At 43.3% G+C, this 19,825-nt stretch overlaps 2 protein-coding genes across 2 annotated transcripts in view; one reads left to right on the top strand and one right to left on the bottom strand.

The window, feature by feature from the left end:
* The window catches only part of LOC137342771 (uncharacterized), a 36,537-nt gene extending 32,274 nt beyond the window's left edge, over positions 1-4,263 (bottom strand). The window contains exon 1 of the mRNA XM_068006948.1: positions 4,006-4,263. Coding sequence (XP_067863049.1) covers positions 4,006-4,263 — 258 coding nt within the window. The remainder of the gene's footprint in view (positions 1-4,005) is intronic.
* A 1,668-nt stretch (positions 4,264-5,931) lies between these two features.
* The window catches only part of nkain1 (sodium/potassium transporting ATPase interacting 1), a 375,231-nt gene continuing 361,337 nt past the window's right edge, over positions 5,932-19,825 (top strand). The window contains exon 1 of the mRNA XM_068006844.1: positions 5,932-6,462. Coding sequence (XP_067862945.1) covers positions 6,409-6,462 — 54 coding nt within the window. The 5' untranslated portion in view covers positions 5,932-6,408. The remainder of the gene's footprint in view (positions 6,463-19,825) is intronic.

Here is a 19,825-nt window from a genome sequence, read left to right as displayed (position 1 = left end):
GCCACGGCAGCTGGGGAATTTAAATCCAGTTAATTAAATGAGAAATCTGGAATAAAAAGCTAGTATCAGTAATGGTGACCATGAAACCACCAGATTGTCGTAAAACCCCATCTGGTTCACTAATGTCCATTAGGGAAGGAAACCTGCCGTCCTTACCCGGTCTGGCCTATATGTGACTCCAGACCCACAGCAATGTGGTTGGTTCTTAACTGCCCTCTGAAATGGCCTTGCAAGCCACTCAGTTATACAATCCTGCTAAAAAAGTCATAATAAGAATAAAACCAGACGGACCACTAGCCACCGAACACGACAAAGGCAAAAGCAAACTAACCCCAGTCAACCCTGCAAAGTCCTCCTCACTAACATCTGGGGACTTGTGCAAAAATTGGGAGAGCTGTCCCACAGACTAGTCAAGCAACAGCCTGACACAGCCATACTCACAGAATCATACCTTTCAGCCAATGTCCAAGACTCCTACATCACTATCCCTGGGTATGTCCTGTCAGAACAGACCCACCAGAGGTGGCAGTACAGTGGTATACAGTCTGGAGGGAGTGGCCCTGGGAGTCTTCAACATTGACTCCGGACCCCATGAAGTCTCATGGCATCAGGTCAAACGTGGGCAAGGAAACCTCCTGCTGATTACCACCTACCGCCCTCCCTCAGCTGATGAATCAGTCCTCCTCTATGTTGAGCACCACTTGGAGGAAGCACTGAGGGTAGCAAGGGCACAGAATGTACTCTGGGTGGGGGACTTCAATGTCCATCACAAAGAGTGGCTCAGTAGTACCATTACTGACTGAGCTGGCTGAGTCCCGAAGGATATAACTGCCAGACTGGGCCTGCGGCAGGTGGTGAGAGAACCAACATAAGGGAAAAACCTACGTGACCTCGTCCTCACCAATCTACTGTCGCAGATGCATCTGTCCGTGACAGTATCGGTAGGAGTGACCACTGTTCAGTCCTTGTGGAGACCAAGTCCTGTCTTCACACTGAGGATACCATCCATCGTGTTGTGTGGCACTACCACCGTGTTAAATGGGATAGATTCAGAACAGATCTAGCAGCTCAAAACTGGGCATTCATCAGGCGTTGTGGGCCAGCAGCAGCAGAGTTGTATTCCACTACAATCTGAAACCTCATGACCCAGCATATTCCTCACTCTACCATTATCAACAAGCCAGCGGATCAACCCTGGTTCAAAGAGGAGTGTAGAACAGCATACCAGGAGCAGCACCAGGAATACCCAAAAATGAGGTGCCAACCTGGTGAAGCTACAACATAGGACTACACGCATGCTAAACAGTGGAAGCAGAAAGCTATAGATAGAACTAAGCGATCTTGCAACCGACGGATCAGATCAAAGCTCTGCAGTCCTGCCACATCCGGTCGTGAATGGTGGTGGACAATTAAACAACTAACGGGAGGAGGAGGCCCCATAAACATAACCATCCTCAATGATGGCAGAGCCCAGCACGTGAGTGCAAAAGACAAGGCTGAAGAGTTTGCAACCATCTTAAGCCAGAAGTGCTGAGTGAATGATCCATCTCGGCCTCCTCCCGAAATCCCAACCATCACAGAAGCCAGTCTTCAGCCAATTCAATTTACTCCACGTGATATCAAGAAACAGCTGAGTGCACTGGATATAGCAAAGGCTATGGGCCCCAACAACATCCCGGCTGTAGTGCTGAAAACTTGCGCTCCAGAATTAGCCGTGTCCAGTGTCCTAGACCCAACCATCTTCAGTTGCTTCACCGATAACCATCCGTCTACCATAAAGGTCAGAAGTGGGGATGTTCGCTGATGAATGCACAGTGTTCAGTTCCATTTGCAACTCCTCAGATAATGAAGCAGTCTGTGCCCGCATGCAGCAAGACCTGGACAACATTCAGGCTCGGGGTGATAAGTGGCAAGTAACATTCGTGCCAGACAAGTGCCAAGCAATGACCATCTCCGACAAGAGAGAGTCTAACCACCTCCGCTTGACATTCAACGGCATTACCATTGCCAAATCCCCCACCATCAACATCCTGGTGGTCACCATTGACCAGAAACTTAACTGGACCAGCCACATAAATACTGCGGCTACAAGAGCAGGTCAGAGGCTGGGTATTCTGCGGCGAGTGACTCACCTCCTGACTCCCCAAAGTCTTTCCACCATCTACAAGGCACAAGTCAGGAGTGTGATCGAATACTCTCCACTTGCCTGGATGAGTGCAGCTCCAATAACACTCAAGAAGCTCAACACCATCCAGGACAAAGTGTGTAGCATCTACAAGATGCACTGCAGCAACTCGCCAAGGCTTCTTCAACAGCACATCCCAAACCCGCAACCTGATGGACAAGGGCAGCAGGTGCATGGGAACACCACCACATGCATGTTCCCCTCCAAGTCACGCACCATCCTGACTTGGAAATATATCGCTGTTCCTTCACTGTCGCTGGGTCAAAATTCTGGAACTCCCTACCTAACAGCACTGTGGGAGAACCTTCACCACACGGACTGCAGCGGTTCAAGAAGGCGACTCACCACCACCTTCTCAAGGGCAATTAGGGATGGGCAATAAATGCCGGCCTCACCAGCGACGCCCACATCCCATGAATGAATAAAAAATATATAAATGCAAGTTCTTTCTTCTTTCTGATGAATAAGATCTGTCATCAATGGTCAACTCTGTATACAGAAACATCTATTTTATCGCAACAAGCCTTATTGTCCAGTTTAGCTCTTAATTTTATGTGGCAATGCCTAGTCTGATTGAGTTTTTGGAGTTCATAGTTGAGTTCTATGTGTAACCCAGCCTGTGTTATCGAGGGCACTTAAAAATTGGCAACTCTCACTATATGTTTTGCTGCTTCCTTAAATGTCTGAAAATATTGCATGAACAGCCCACAAAAATGGGACACTCCAAATTTTATACTACAACTCAATAACAAACTCAATGCAAATCTGGCCTTAATGTTCCATTGTTACTTCATTAGACTCCACCAACTCAATTTTATTGATTGACCAGTCTCCTTGGCTACTTACTGCTCACCTCATATCCAGCAGTTGTCTGGTTGGATGATTGGACATGGTCAAACTAATTTGCAGCATTGGAATTGCTGATTAACTGCAAGAGCCAAATCATCATTTTAAGTAATTACTATTATCGGTTTTATAGTAGGAGCAGTCAATAGGGACTTTATCGGAAAGATTCTCAGGTGGCAAATGATTCCCAATGTATACATATGATAAATTTTACTTAATTGCAATACTGCAATGAATGAGATCATTGCAGTTCCACCCAGGGCATCTCTATGAACCAACACCTCTTTGGATACTAGTATTATTTTTAAACAGAAAATCCTGGAAATACTCAGCAGGTCAGGCAGTATCTGTGGAAAAGGGAACAGTGTTAAGGTTTCAGGTCACTGACCTTTCATCAGAACTGGAAGAAGTAACGATTTAACAGTTTTTAAGCAAGTGCAGAGCTGGAGAGCAGGGGACGAACAATAGGGAAAATCTGTGACAGGGTAGACGCCAGGAATGATTAAATGATTAAGAAAATGTGATGATGGTGCAAGGCAAAGGGGATGGTATTATTTTTCAATCTGCCCAGCAAGATGAAGTAATGATAATGGCTGATGCTTTTGCCGGTGATGCCAATTGGACATCGGCCAGGTGAGACTGTCTGCTTGTTCAAGTGGATGTTGAAGGTCTCATTGCACCCATTTGAGGAAGAGTAGGGAGTTCTCCCGGTGTCCTGGGCCAACATTTCTCCCACAATCAACACCGGGAACAACAGGCTAATTGCCCATTGTCCTTTGCGGGATCTTGCTGTGCAAAAATGGAAGTGACTGCACTTCAAAACATTTCATTACATACGAAAGGCTTCAGCCAAACCTGATAAGATGCTACTTGAATGCAAATCTTTCTATCTCAATAATAAAAGTAATTTCGGAATTTTTTGTTTAAAAATTGATTTTTGACCCCCCAGAAAAAGAGTCAACCTTGGTACTTACTTCAAATTGAAATTCAAATGCCTCTTTTATAGGAAGCAGTGCAGTAAAGGGGTGATGGATCTTGAATTCGGATTGACTTATAAGATCCGTACTGTAATCTTTGGGCGCTGCCCCATTCCGAACTGGCTGGTAGAGTGAACCGAGCAAACGCTTTGGGACAACAATGTCCAGCGGCCCACTGACGAACAAGTCATGATACAGGGCGTTCAGCGAGAAGGTTGCAGTCACCACAAATAAGACGCCACACCAGAAAGACATCTGGATTGGTGATCTTTGCTCACGTACGTGCTGCTCGATGGCCCATGTTTCCTTTTCCCTTTGCTGTGTGTGTGTGTGTTTTTTTAATAAAAAGACACTTTGTTTCTGAGAGAAGGCTCCTCTTAGAGTCACACAAAAAAAATATAGTTCTGGAATCCTGGAACAAAGGCGAAGAATTTAGTGTCGAACTTTCTAACAATGAGCTGACTGATGATTCTTCAGCAACGTCAGTCGGCAAAAAAAAGTTTTTAAAATCGTAATTATTTATATGAATAAATAAATCACCCAAAATGTCAACGGAAGATAAGTGACCTTTCGCTGCTCTTTTATTTTTAAGACTCTTTCCCCCTCCTCTTCCCCCTCCCCGATGATTTCCAATGGGGCAAAAAAAAAATCAAATGAACTGTAACGCAGTCAGTCGTTTAAAGGGGTATAGTGTTCAATAGTTTGCACAGTGACTCGTCAGAAAGCAAGTCAAAGTCGGCAAACATGGTTTAAATAGACTTACAAACAACTCCGAAATACCATCAGCCGCAAAGGGAATTTCATTTCCATCCTCCAGACTCTCACATGGAAATCTCATTTACCTGAGGAAGGAGGAAGCCTCCGAAAGCTTGTAGATTTCAAATAAAATCGTTAGACTATAACTTGGTGTTGTAAAATTGTTTACAATTGTCAACCCCAGTCCATCACCGGCATCTCCACATCATGGAAATCAGGCGATTTAAAAATCATTTGAGACAATTCAAATGCATCAATAACTCTCCAGAATGTGGCGGTTTCTGTTTATTTTGTGGTCGCCTAATTACTTGGACCATCTTGTTTTGAAAATAAAATAATTCAATAAACTAAAGACGATCTCAAGGTTTATTGACTGTTTCTGGTGTAAAAAAAAGGGACCTCGCTCTTTACTAAAACGGAATTTAACAGCGAAGGACGCAAATGCATTGGGTTTTAAATATAATATTAACATGAAGAGGATGGCCAATCGCATCTATAACAGAAATGTATTGAGATTTGTCTTGTAATAACACTTATTAGACTGAAGTTCATTGTCGCGGTTTTTCCAAGCTGTTTTAACAGCAATAATTCGCATTGAAATTGAAATTGCTCACTAGAGGTCAGTAGTTACTGTATCAGGAGCTCGCTGCAAATCCGGGCTGGTCGTGAGCAGCGATCAACGGAGCTAGTGCTACAAAACCGTTAATTTCCAATTGCAATGTGTGTGTGTGTATTATATATAATGTCTTAACACAGAATGAAAAAGATTGGGGGACAAGTTTTTTTTTTAGAAAGCTGCAGGAAACAGGGAAAGACAGAGAAACAGTGACAAAGAAAGATGGGAATGCATCAGATTGCATTTTAAAGAGGGACAATAATAAGGGCGAATGAGTGTGCACGGGATTGGCGGAATAAAAAATAAATAAAAGAAAGCAAAATAGTGGGGGGAAATGAAACAAAACTAGATGTCACGGGCTAAACCCGGATTGGGTCTGAGGATAAGACTATAAATGGGCATTTACAAATGTCTGAGTGAGTCGGGGGGAGTGGAATAGAGCAGCAGATCTGATGGGTGACAGTGAGACCCCCTGAATTAAAGAAATCGCGGTTTTAGTCCCACCACGCCCAGAGCCACGTGGTTTGATCTTTGACTGCAGAGCCCGTGTATTTATGTTTGATCAGAGCGGCGCCCAGTTAAAAGAAACCCCAAAATCTAACGCCCCACATTGTCACCTCTGTCTCGATCCTGGTGGGGAGAGGCGATGGGCACATTGAGTTTCAGCAGCATCGCTGTTTGATCCCGGAGATCCTGACCAGAGAGAGATGGATAGCAACATCTGATCGCTTTCTTTTTTTGGTATCTGAAGGTGTGGCAGAGTCTGGGAATGACCTGCTCTCTCCTCTGTATAGTGGACTATGAGAATGGAAATGAGGAGCGAGGTTTGTAAGTGACCCAGCCACGGCTGTCTAGGGTCCATTTAAAAATAACATTCACCTTGCGATTGTGTGAATGGTGAACGGAGCATGCTGGCCAGCAGCAGGAGCTTTGGGCGTGAGTAAGTGTGAAAAGAAAAGCCCAGCTGTATCAGTTGAAAGCCTTTCAGGTTCATCTTTCCTGTTGAAACTGACCAGAGCTTGGGGACCATGGGGAGATGCAATGGTCGCTGCACCCTGATCGTACTCTGCAGTTTGCAGCTGGTAAGTTTAAGGGATTTCCTTTTTTTTCTTACTTTTATATTTTTTTGTACTGGAAACAAAGTGAATGTGTGCTGTTTTCAGAATAAACGCCGCTGATATCTGGTTGTTGCCCCAATGGGAGGAGTACTGTTATAGCCATGGGCATCCACAGACTGGATTCCCGCTCTCAAATCTGATTTATATTTTTATAAATTTGTTTCATGTTGAGGTTTCGGTCAACCTACTCTCTCTATCTCTCCCTCCCAGTGACCAGGACGACTTCCCATTGTCTGAAAATCTTCACCTTTTAAAAAAAATCTTGTTTTAATAACGAGCAATAGCAATGATTTGCTTTTTGTATCGCTGGCCAATGTGTGTGTGTGTGTTTCTTGCACTTTTCAGTTCCAGATTCTCAGTCATGAACCTGTTCAGTCTGTCAGTGTTCAAGGAGCAGAGGCACGGTGCTGAAAGGTTAACTGTAGAGTAATTTTAGACATTTAAACTCATTTGTAGCTGCTGCTAACTATATACGAGTTAAGTTGTTTTGCGTGTTGCTATAGTTGTGTCTTGCAGCAGCTGTCTGGGTCTGCGGCGTGACTCGGTCAGGGTTACATTATACGAGGGATATATTAACGTTTCCGAAGCGAAGGGTTAAGACTTGTACTCTTTCCGATTGTGCGTGTTTTATTGTAAGGCGAGTGGCTCTATTTCAATCTGGCACTCACGTTTCGGTTCAAGTGTGAATTTCATGCGATTGGGTATTTAAATTTTCGTGTACTGTAACAGATTTTAGTGTTTAAGAAACTGACCAGATCGTGTAGCATTGGAAAAATATGAAATTATTACTCATAATGTGAACATGGTTGTTGACACGAGTCAAAATGTTACAGGTTGCAAGACTGCACTTTTATTATACCCTGCAGGTCTCACTAGCTACAACGTAAAAAGGCAAATATTTAATCGGTGTAACCTGAAACAGCCACAGCGTGTCACACATACACACTCATGCGCTGCATTGACCTGAACCGGCACCAATGGAACAAAGGGGTTTTCACAGTTGTCTATATCAAGAAATAATAGATTTTATTGGTTTCACCATGAAAAAATATGACTCAAATCAGTAACAGGCTGGAATTAAAACTCTTATGTAAGGTGGTTCAAATTTTGCCAAGCCCTGTTTGAGTTTACAGGCTAATTCTTGTAGTGAATGTATTATTCGCTTTTTACAAGGTAGATTTGAATGTGACCAATCGTGGGTTATGAATACTACTTAGTCATTCCTGAATCTTTTATTCACAGTTAAACAATTGCATGAGATTCAGGGTTGTGCAACAATCTGGTGGACGCACAGACAAAGAACATTTAGGGGAAGTGAGATTTCTGAGTTGACGTTTGAGTGTAAAAATGGTTTGATTAGGAACGGAAAAAAAGCTTAACCATTTTGTGTAAATGTCAAAAATAATCCATATCTATTGTGTGAATTTTTAAATGTGGGTCATGTTTAAAAGGAAATGTGACCATTCAGAGCTGACTTTCTGTGGATTCAGCGAATGCTGGGGTTCAGTGTGAGCAGGAGGTTGTCAGAAGACACTGTCTGGCAAGCCCCAATTGGTGGTCTTTTCTCGATGCCTCTAAGAGGCCACGACATAGAACAGTCCCTCCCCTCCAAAGAGTCATCAATTGTGCACAGCACTTTGAAGTGTTTTGGTGACATGATGGGACACTGTATAAATGCAAGTATTTCTTTAAGTGTACCAAGAAAAGAAAATATTTTAATTGTCTGATTTGCTCATTCATAGTAACATTAGAATCAGGAGTAGGCCATTCAGCCCTTCGAGCCAGCTCTGCCATTCAATTAGATTGTGGCTGATCTGTATCTTAACTTCATTTTCACTCCACTTTGCTCCATATCCTTTGATACATTTACCAGGTAAATGTACCAAGGGATAAGCAGCAAATCCATTCATCACGAAGTTAGTCAGAAAAGGAAAAAAATATGAAAGGTGGAACTCTGGAATAAACAAAAACAGTAAATGTTGGAAATATAGAGGGTCAAGTCAGTTTCTGAAAGAGAAAGATAGGTTAATAGTTCCATGTAAGACTTAAGATCAAAACCCACCTGATATGCTAACCTATTTTTCTCTTGTAGATGCTCCAAATTAATCACTTGGTATGGGAGCATTTGACTCCAAGCTTTATAAAAGGACCGAAGGGGGACTTAAGTGCAAAATCATAGTGTCTCAGGTCTGTGTGGGTCAAAAAAACAGTCCCAACAGGATAAAGGTTCTTGGGTAGCTACTCAAAATAGCAGATAAATGGAGGACTGCTCTTGAATTGAGGACACTCTGAGGCACAACCCCAATCCTTGCTGGCCTCCCCTCCTCCCCTCCTCCCCTCCCGGTAAATTCCACTGCTCGTGTGTTGTCATTCATCTGTCGCAGGCTCTCGCCATATTCAGTTTAAAATCCTTGTTCTCGTCTATGAATCCTTCCTCTGCAAGCACCTACATGCCTGTATCCTCTCCTATATGTTAATTATATCATGTGATTTATATCAATTAGTGTTAATTGTATTCAAGTGGTATCAATTGGGGACTCACTGTTTTTATGAGAGCTTATCTAGGGTGTGGTGTGTGTGTGAAAGGAATCTCTGAATAAAGGCTGGGAAGCAACTGAAAAAGAGGCTCTAGCATTCTCTCCTTCACCACTTGGCTATCCATTTTATAACACTGCACGCATTGCTCCTCTTAACTTCACACAAAGAGTAGTGGAAATTTGGAACTCTCTTTCCACCCCGCCCAACAAAAAAAGTTGTTGAGGCTGGGGATCAATTGCAAATTTCAAAACTGAGGTTGATAGATTTTTGTTAGATAAGGATATTAAGTGATACGGAACCAAAGTGGGTAGATGGAGTTAACATACAGATCAACCATGATCTAATTGAATGGCGGAACAGGCTCGGGGCTGAATGGCCTACTTCTGTTCCTGTGTTCTGGTCTCCTGTTCATCCCTTCCCTCCATTCCACCATTGTTGGTTAGAGCTGTCGGTCACATTAATCCTGCTCTCTGGAAATTCAAGTAGTTGTTTGTTTTTGTTTTTGTTCTGTGCAGCGAGACGTACTCTCATCACAGAGCTTCCTGATGCTTGGTCCTTAAATAGATTGCTCGCTCCTCAGTCTCGAAATGGCTCGTGCTGATAAACCAGTATTGATATTTTTTTTCTGCATACAGTCACACTTGCTTATCCTTGTCTATTGAGCAAAGGGAGCCTGAATTAATGAAACATTGAGTGCTTGAGAATATTATATCATGGAGTGTCGAAACTGAATGTTGCGATGTTACTGAGGGACGGGAGAAGGGTAAGAAGTCAAGAACTGATGCTGTTTCACAATTAGATTCCTCATTAACTACAGTTTTCTAATGGTGGCAGTGCTGAACTGTTTGCAATATGTATAAAATCATGTCCAATTTCTTTTATAAGTAATTTGCCGAATGAATATACCATTAATTTGCACAGTTCCCATAGTGTGTGTGTCCGTGTGTGTGTCCTTTTCAACACATGCAGAAAATCCATTTGAAGTCTACAACTTAATTCTTAGTCATCCACTGCTAAATATAATTGGGAATTGTGACTGAGCTCAGTGTCATCCCAATGGGAGAGGGAGTACTTGGGGGGGGGGGGTTCGTCCCAATCTATTGTATTCCAATAGTTAGCATCTGTCATCTATGTTTCATGGTAGGTTTTTCTCACTACTTGACGATATTGTATTTGAGTTTTTGCCTGTTTTCCTCCTATGATCGCTTGGTGCCGTCATCTGATTCAGACACTCTTTGCTCCAAGAACCCACTCCAGGGCTTGAGCATGTAATTTAGGCTCATAGTTCAGTGCAGTGCAGAGAGCGTGCTGTATTATTGGATGTTAAAACATGTTTAGGTGGACATAAAAAATCCCATGGCACTTTCTTTTTTCTTTCAAGAAAACCAGGGAGTTCTCCCAGTGTCTTGGGCAACATTCATCCCTCAACCAGTATCACCAAAACGGATTAATTGGTCATTCTTCTCATTGCTGTTAGTGGGATCTTGCTGTGTGCAAATTAACAACAGCGACTGCACTTCAATAACAATTCATCGGCTGTGAAGTGCTTTGGTACATCCTGAGGATGTGAAAGACGCTATATAAATGCAAGTTCATTTATTCACACTGGAACCCTTGAAATTGTAGGACTCTCTTGACCTCAAAGCCAATTTCAGCAGCAGGATCAACAAGAGCTATGAACAGAATGATAATATGCTGCATTTTTTTGCCTTCTGCACCAGGACACTCTTCATGCCTCCAGCAAGATTAATTGATGAGACTTTGCTTTCGATTTCTTGTAGTGAAAGGCAAAGAATCTTAAAAAGATATTTGCAGCTATTGGTATTCAGGGTATCCAAAGGTAACAGTTTTTTTAAAGCAGTACCCTCATACACATTACATCAAAATGTTTCTGACGTAGAATATAATTAATCTTGTCATTTCTTTACAGATTTAAACTGATGGGCCAATTAAGAATGCTTCATTCCAGTCTTTCCGAATCAATTTCTGTTATAATTACACTGATTGTACTCGCTTGTAATCATCATGGGTGGGACAACATTAGGTTGGGGAGGTCCTGTTTACTCTAATGGTTTTGCTTCACATATCTTGATCCATTACTTCCTTCCCCGTTGTGTGTGGTGTGGTGTGTGGTGTGGTGTGTGTGTGGTGTGGTGTGTGGTGTGGTGTGTGTGTGGTGTGTGTGTGGTGTGTGTGTGGTGTGTGTGTGGTGTGTGTGTGTGGTGTGTGTGTGTGGTGTGTGTGTGTGGTGTGTGTGTGTGGTGTGTGTGTGTGGGGTGTGTGTGTGTGTGTGTGTGGTGTGTGTGTGTGGTGTGTGTGTGTGGTGTGTGTGTGGGGGGGTGTGTGTGTGTGGGGAAGGCACTGCTGCAGGCCTCCTTCTATACCCAAGTATATGTGGGCGTCAAATTCAACTTTGGCAGAGGCACAAAATGTGTGGTAGCAGATTGGCCACTCGTTATAAGAAATAGGAGCAGGAGCAGGCCATACCGTCCCCCGAGCCTGCTCCGCCACTCAATAAGATCATGGCTGGTCATCTACCTCAACTCCATTTTCCTGCCCTATCCCCATATCCCTTAATCCCCTTAGTGTCCAAATATCCATCGATCTCAGTCTTGAATATAATCAACGACTGAGATCCACAGCCCTCTGATTCACCACCTTCTGAGCGAAGAAATTTTTCCTCATCTCGGTCCTAAAGGGCCAACCCCTCACCTGAGACTATGACCTCTAGTTCTAGACACTCTAGCCAAGAGAAACAGTCTCTCTACATCTACCCTGTCAAGCCCTCCAAGAATTTTATACATTTCAATGAGCTCACCTCTCGTTCTTCGAGATTCTGGCGAATATAGGCCCATTCTACTCAATCTCTCCTCATAGGGCAGTCCTCTCCCCAGGAATCAATCCAGTGAACCTTCATTGCCCCCACCGTCCCCCCTCTAAGGCAGATATATCCTTCCTTAGGTAAGGAGACCAAAACTGTGCACAGTACTCCAGGTGTGGTCTCACCAGAGCCCTATGTAATTGTAGCAAGCCTCCTTACTCTTTTATGGCCACCCCCTTGCAATAAAGGCTAACATACCATTTGCCGCCTTAATTGCTTGCTGTACCTGCCATGTTAACTTTCTATGATTCATGTACAAGGATACCCAAATCCCTCTGACTACCAACATTTCTTAGTCTCTCACCTTTTTAAAAAAAAATTTGGCTTTTCTATTCTTCCTACCAAAGTGGATAACCTCACATTTCCCCACATTATACTCCATCTGCCACCTTCTCGCCCACTCACTTAATCTGTCTATATCCCTGTGCAGCCTTTTTGTGTCCTCCTCACAGCTTACTTTACTGTCCTGTTACTATGTCCTTAATAATAGATTCTGGCATTTTCTGCACTACTGATGTCAGGCTAACCGGCCTATAGTTCCCTGTTTTCTCTTTCCCTCCTTTCTTGAATAGCAAGGTTTACATTTGCTACCTTCCAATCCTCGGGTACCGTTCAGAATCTAGGGAATTCTGGAAGATCAAAACCAATGCATCCACTATCTCTGCAGCCACCTCTTTTAAAACCCCAAGATGTAGGCCACAGGTCCAGGGGATTTGTCAGCTTTTAGTCCCATTAATTTCTCCAGTACTCTTTCTTTACTAATCTTAATTAATTAAGTTCCTCACTTTCATTAGACCCTTGGTTCCCCACTGTTTCCAGTATGTTTTTTGTGTCTTCTACTTTGAAGACGGATACAAAATATTTGTTTAACGTCTGTCATCTCCTTTATTCCCCAGTATAATTTTTCCTGTGTCTGCCTCGAGGGACCTACATCTACTTTTGCTAATCTCTTCCTTTTTGCACACTTGTAGAAGGTCTCTCAATCTTTTTATATTGCTAGTTTACTCTTATTCAATTTTCTCCCTCTATCAACTTCTTGGTCATCCTTTGCTGATTTCTAAAACCCTCCCAATCCTCAGGCTGAAATCTTTCAATGCTTGACGACCCAGACAGACCCTGCTCACCGTGCCAATTATCTGGCAACATTGTAAGCCTCTTTTAATCTAATACTATCCTTAAGTTCTCTAGTTAGTGATGGTTGGATCATTTTTCCCATGAAGTTTTCATTCCTCAAGGGAATGTATATTCGTTGAGAATTATAAATTCTTATAGCACCCCCCCCCACCTGCAAGATTTTCCCTTCCATTGACTAAAGATGGCTGCTCAACTACAGCCCGCTTTGCGTCTATGCTGAAGGTGAACTTCAACCCCTGTGATTTTACAGCGAGGCCACTGGTTATAACCAGGACTTGAAATGTAGTGAGTCAACCTGCCTTAACTGAAGACTTTTAAAATGGCAGACTGCATGTTAGACTCGAGTAGATCAATTTTTTTTTGGGAGGATGACTTTTTGTGCAGCAAGGATGCGAGAAAGCAACTGTCCAGTGGGTGGAGGAGGGATGGGGAGTCAATGAGTTAAATGTTCTTGACAGAAAGTTTTTCCAGAGGAAATGTTTTTTTTTTCAACTCTTCAGACTGCTGAAGCAAATAAAATATTGTGCAGTGGCCAACTTTCCAAATTACCCGGCTGAAATCTTTCAATGCTTGACGACCCAGACAGACCCTGCTCACCGTGCCAATTATTTTCTGTGAGGTCTCTGACTTGTGAAACCGCGACTGCACACTTTCAGCCTTGACACTGTCTCTGTTAGAAGACTGCTGGGAGTTAGCTATTGACTCTTTGTCTTCATGTTATATTTTTATGACATAGTCCTTAGAAGTGAATACTGTTTATAATCTGCAAAACATTTGGCTTCCAAGAGCTGTTATAATGAGGACAGAGTGATATTGTGAGGTCCCTTCAGTTTTAATTTAGACTGCTGAAAAATTAAACAGCGAAAAAAAAAATGTAGAGGACACTTGGATATCTGTTCATTCAGTGCTGCGTTGAAATAAATGATGCCTTGGTGGGAGCTTGTGGGGTGACAACATTGCCCACATTTCAGGCTAGACCCTTCCCTACTCATGTTATGAAAACAGGCTCACCATCTGACACTGATATGGCAATACTTCATCCTAATGCCAGGTTTTCCCATTAAATCTTAACTACAATATTGATTACTGTATCGGAACACACTTCTCATTTTTCTGCAGTGCATATCACGTACAGCAATGAAGATATAAAACTGTACGATGTGGTTGGGTTCTCCTATCTGTATCACTGACATTAATGTCAGCTCCATGACAACAGTATCATTGATGGTTATTTCAACCTCTATCCACCCCACCTCGGACATTTTGTATTGTCCAAAATTGGATCGAACACAAGAATTTTTTAGCAACAGGAAAAGAGCAATAGACATTAAGAAATAAGACTGTTTCTTTTTAATAAACGCACCCCACTACTTCTCAAAATCCCTTCTCCTTCCAGAAACTTTCAATTGTCTGCTTCAGTGGCCTTCTCTGGCAACTTGGTTCACGCTCTTATTGCCCTTTGGGTGGAAAGTTGTACCTGACATCCCCTCTTACTTCTAACTAGCTCAGTTTTAGCTTATATCCTTGGTATTTAAACCCTTCACCATTGCGAATTGCACCTCCTTGAAAACTTGAACTACATTGTCTCGAAAGTCTCCTCTTCTCCGAGTGCTGTAGTATTTTACTTTGTCCACATCCTTGACTGATCACGTAGGGTTATTACACCATTGGCAAATCCCTGATTCCCGGATGAAAGACTTCTGCTAATTCCACTCCAGTTGAGTAGGAACGAAACCTTTCAGCCTTCAGGTCAGGTCTGACCAATGCGTTCAAACTGTTTGATTGAATTCTTGAGCTCAATTTGTTGATGACCTTTTTTAAAAGAAAAATCAACACTAAATTACCACTTAATACTAGGTCATAAAGTTCAAATGTTTTGCTCTTTTAATCCATTCGTTCTTCAGCTGGAATGATCGCAGTACAGAGCCTAGGACTATATCCTGAGAGGCAATTTGCATTCCTGAATTGAATGCACACCATCAATCCATTAAGAGGGCAGGGCAGAAAGCCATCTTTTTTTTCCCCCCGATTGTGATTAAAACTGCCATCAATAAATAGGGCCAAGAGAGTAAAGATGTCTGAGCCTCTTTAGTGGTCTCTTGAATGCGATATTAGCATGGTCCCTATGGATTGCCAGGCTCTGACATTTCAAATACTATAGTTGCTGGTGAAGCAAGTAGACTGTTTTGATAAGAGAACAGCAGTGTATATTTGGCTTGCAGCTGTCACCGTCTCCTTGTCAATATGCAAATCCCGAGAAGGATTTGCTTTCCATTCCCTTCAGTGGAAAGGAGGAACAAAATACTCTTGGATCTTCTGTGGTGTTGCTCATGTTTTTTTTTAATTCATTCATGAGATGTGGGCATCGCTGGCAAGGCCGGCATTTGTTGGCCATCCCTAACTGCCCTTGAGAAGGTGGTGGTGAGCTGCCTTCTTGAACCGCTGCAGTCCGTGTGGTGAAGGTTCTCCCACAGTGCTGTTAGGTAGGGAGTTCCAGGATTTTGACCCAGCGACGATGAAGGAACGGCGATATATTTCCAAGTCGGGATGGTGTGTGACTTGGAGGGGAACATGCAGGTGGTGGTGTTCCCATGTGCCTGCTGCTCTTGTCCTTCTAGGTGGTAGAGGTTGCTGGTTTGGGAGGTGCTGTCGAAGAAGCCTTGGCGAGTTGCTGCAGAGTTAAAGGACAAGGTAGTAAGAGATGATGAAGTAAATTTTTTTTTTCTCTTTCTTTTGATTATTGGTCACCTGTCCTAATATCTTACGTGGCTTGTTGTCAATATTTTCTGATCAGACTTCTGTTACTACGTTAAAGACATGATATGGAGATGCCGGTGATGGACTGGGGTGGACAAATGTAAGGAGTCTTGCAACACCAGGTTATAGTCCAACAGCTTAATTTGAAATCACAAGCTTTTGGAGCTTTCCTCCTTCGTCAGGTGAGTGTAGGAGGAGTCCATAAAGGCACAGCATAAATAGTCAGAGAACAATGCCTGGTGATTACAGATAATCTTTCCAACTGCCCGTTATCACATCTCGGCAGAGATATAATCAAAGGAGTGGAATGGTGTTCAGACAGAGACAGATACCTTTTTTTCGCTAGTGGGGTTACATGTAGCGTGACATGAATCCAAGATCCCGGTTGAGGCCGTCCTCATGGGTGCGGAACTTGGCTATCAATTTCTGCTCGACGATTTTGCGTTGTCGTGTGTCTCGAAGGCCGCCTTGGAGAACACTTACCCGAAGATCGGAGGCTGAATGTCCTTGACTGCTGAAATGTTCCCCGACTGGGAGGGAACCCTCCTGTTTGGCGATTGTTGCGCGGTGTCCGTTCATTCGTTGTCGCAGTGTCTACATGGTCTCGCCGATGTACCATGCTCTGGGGCATCCTTTCCTGCAACGTATGAGGTAGACAACGTTGGCCGAGTCACAGGAGTATGAACCATGTACCTGGTGGGTGGTGTCCTCTCGTGTGATGGTGGTATCTGTGTCGATGATCTGGCATGTCTTGCAGAGGTTGCCGTGGCAGGGTTGTGTGGTGTCGTGGACGCTGTTCTCTTGAAAGCTGGGTAATTTGCTGCGAACGATGGTCTGTTTGAGGTTGGGTGGCTGTTTGAAGGCGAGTAGTGGAGGCGTGGGGATGGCCTTAGCGAGGTGTTCGTCGCCAAACAGGAGGGTTCCCTCCCAGTCGGGGAACACTTCAGCAGTCAAGGACATTCAGCCTCTGTTCTTCGGGTAAGCGTCCTCCAAGGCGGCCTTCGAGACACACGACAACGCAAAATCGTCGAGCAGAAATTGATAGCCAAGTTCCGCACCCATGAGGACGGCCTCAACCGGGATCTTGGGTTCATGTCACGCTACATGTAACCCCACCAGCAAAAAAAAAGTTAGCTTTTTAATACAACTGGTCATTCTCTCTCTTTCTCTGCCTTTCGGGTGTCTCTGTCTCTGTCTTTGTGTTCTGACCGTTTGTGTATTCAGTAGTCTTGTATGTAATGTTTCTCTGTCTGAACACCATCCACTCCTTTGATTGCTGTGATTATCTCACTGCCGAGGTGTGATAACGGGCAGCTGGAAAGATTATCTGTAATCACCAGGCATTGTTCTCTGACTATAGCATTTGGACAGTTACATGGGTAAGATGGGTATAGAGGGATATGGGCCAAGTGCAGGCAATTGGGACTAGCTTAGTGGTATAAACTGGGCGACATGGACATGTTGGGCCGAAGGGCCTGTTTCCATGTTGTAAACTTCTATGATTCTATATATGCTGTACCTTTTATGGAATCCTACACTCACCTGACGAAGGAGGAAAGCTTGTGATTTCAAATAAAGCTGTTGGACTATAACCTGGTGTTGTAAGACTCCTTACACACGTTAAAGACACTATAGAAATGCAAGTTTGTTGTTAGTGGTTTTCGATTTGGTTCCATCAACTGATCAAATTGTTTGTGCGATGGACACTTTCATTAGGCTTCTCCCTCAACACTATTTGTGATAACTGCAAAAAGACAATTTTCATTTAGTTCCAATCCAAACGAATCCACACACCTCCTACGAACCAAAATTTCATCTTGTGCATGGAGTGACCGAGGTAGCAGACCCGGGGGTTAAAAATCTACCCTTTTAAAGCTGAGGTACACATCGGAAAGAGTGTGGTTACCCACTGTACATCTTGAGCTCTCTGGTGGATGGTAGAACAGCATGCTGACAGACTATATTTCAGGGTAAACTACAGATTGTTTATTTATTTGTAAGATGTAAATTTATACGTAAGCAGGCTCAGTTAGCACAAAAAAAAGCAATACATTACCTACTTCTCCTGGCCCACAAGGACATTAAAAGAAAAGATTAAACTCCCCTCCCCCACTCCCCCCGGCCTTGTTTCTGCCAGGTCAGGGAGAGTTAAAATCAAAGTTAACCTAACACCCCTCACCTGGATTTGCTTACTGATTTTTTTTTTTCTTTTACTAAACAGTATTAGAAGAATATATTGAACATTCAGGCCTTGAACTAAAAACACACATTTTGTTTTCTATCTTGTCCTTTTTTTTAATGGTGATGTGATTGAATATACAACTGTACCTGGGCTGAATGTGGATTTATCCTACAGTTGAACACCAATTGAATTAAAAACGGTAAGTTTTCCTTTTTTCAAACGGGCAAAGATATTTTGTTGAGAAATGCTTTCAATTCAGATTTATGTTGTCCATTTGTATGTCTCGGTTGCACAATGTGACAGTCACTCAAGTGTAGGAAGCTCCGTCCATTCCATGGGAGTGAGTAAACAAAGAAAGACTGGCGAGAAAAGACCCACCAATGCTTATCCCACCGACAAGACTGTGCGACCTCAGGAACTGTTCGCCCAGGTAATGGTCTCTCTCTCTCGCTCTCTCGCTCGAGAGAGAGAGTGCGAGCGAGAGAGTGCGAGAGAGGTTAAATTGGTGACCTCTTGAACTTTAGCACAGCCTTTAAGTTGGCTGTAGAATTGTGTGTGCCATGGTCCCCACGTATACTTTATCAGTTGACTCCTATGAAATATTATCCAACTGGGCATTGACAATATTCCCTTTCCATATAATAACAATGTCTCTTTCCTGTACTTAACTCTACACGAAGCTACAGATATTGATGCCATTTAAATTGAGATCCTCCCTTAGATGAACTGTTATTGTTGGTTCAAGCACTTCTCAGCTATTGGGAGTACAAAGTCTTTATTTTCTGTGTTTCTCCAAGATCTACACTAATGCCTGCAGGGCATGGCAACACGGAATCAACAACTCTGGCATTAGACCGCCAAGGCATATCGTTCTCTTTCTCCTTTATTTGGCATTCTGTATAACTCCCATGACCCTGGTTCAAATGTAGCGGTGACTGTACAGTTGTTTTTTATTAGTCTGACACGAGTCCAATCAGAGGTTTGGGTGGCAGCGCCATGGTAATCAACGTAGAAGTTCAAGTTGTTGTGTTGCAATAATTGGACTGTTGCGATGAGATTCGATGCCTTGCTTTGTCTTTTTTTTAAAAAAATGCCACGAGAAGAGTGCCTTGTTTATACACCAAGCAGCTGCTGCAACACAAACTTAAGCCAACTGGATGATCTCCACTGAAACCCTAAGAGAGAGAGAGAGAGAGACACTACCCAGCTTAGCATAAAGCCGTACAGGCCAGAAGAAGCCAGGGTTGACTCCTGATTTCTGCTCAAGTCGGTTGATCTCAGCTGGAGCAGCAATTGGGTTGCTAATATTGGCACTTAATGCACCCGACGTAGGAAGTGCGGAGGAGGGGGATGGAAACGGTCAAGATTTCAGCTCCCAATCGCTATCCGGTGTTTTCTGTTGGAACGTTGGGGGTGTGTAGAATACAGGTGAGAGCGGGAATGGGTTCCCACAGTTACTGATAAGGCTCACACATGAAGAATGGCCCTTTTGGGCAAGATAATAAAAGCCATTGAACTATTACGGTGAAAATCAACACTTTTTTTTCAAGAGAAGCAAAATGTGTTGGGGGTGGAAGGGGAAGGCCGGGGAGGAGAGACAACTTTCAGTTTTACTTTGAATGAAATAACCAATGTAACAAAGTTACCAATATCTTGCTGTGAAAGTTTTAACTTGGGGTTGGGTCTTTAGAGCGGGGCATGGAGGGGGAGACCACACCCCCTACCCTTCACCCCCCCCCCCCCCCCCCCCCCACCACCAAACAGATTCTTGGCGTGAGGCTTGGGCCATGTTAACTCCTGGGCCTCATTCAGATCTGTCTCCTGCCTGAAAGTAC

The sequence above is a fragment of the Heptranchias perlo genome, chromosome 26 (assembly GCF_035084215.1).
Source record: "Heptranchias perlo isolate sHepPer1 chromosome 26, sHepPer1.hap1, whole genome shotgun sequence".
In the NCBI taxonomy this organism is placed as follows: domain Eukaryota; kingdom Metazoa; phylum Chordata; class Chondrichthyes; order Hexanchiformes; family Hexanchidae; genus Heptranchias; species Heptranchias perlo.
Note: the sequence above shows the minus strand (reverse complement) of the source record. Positions and strands in the feature narration are given on the sequence as shown.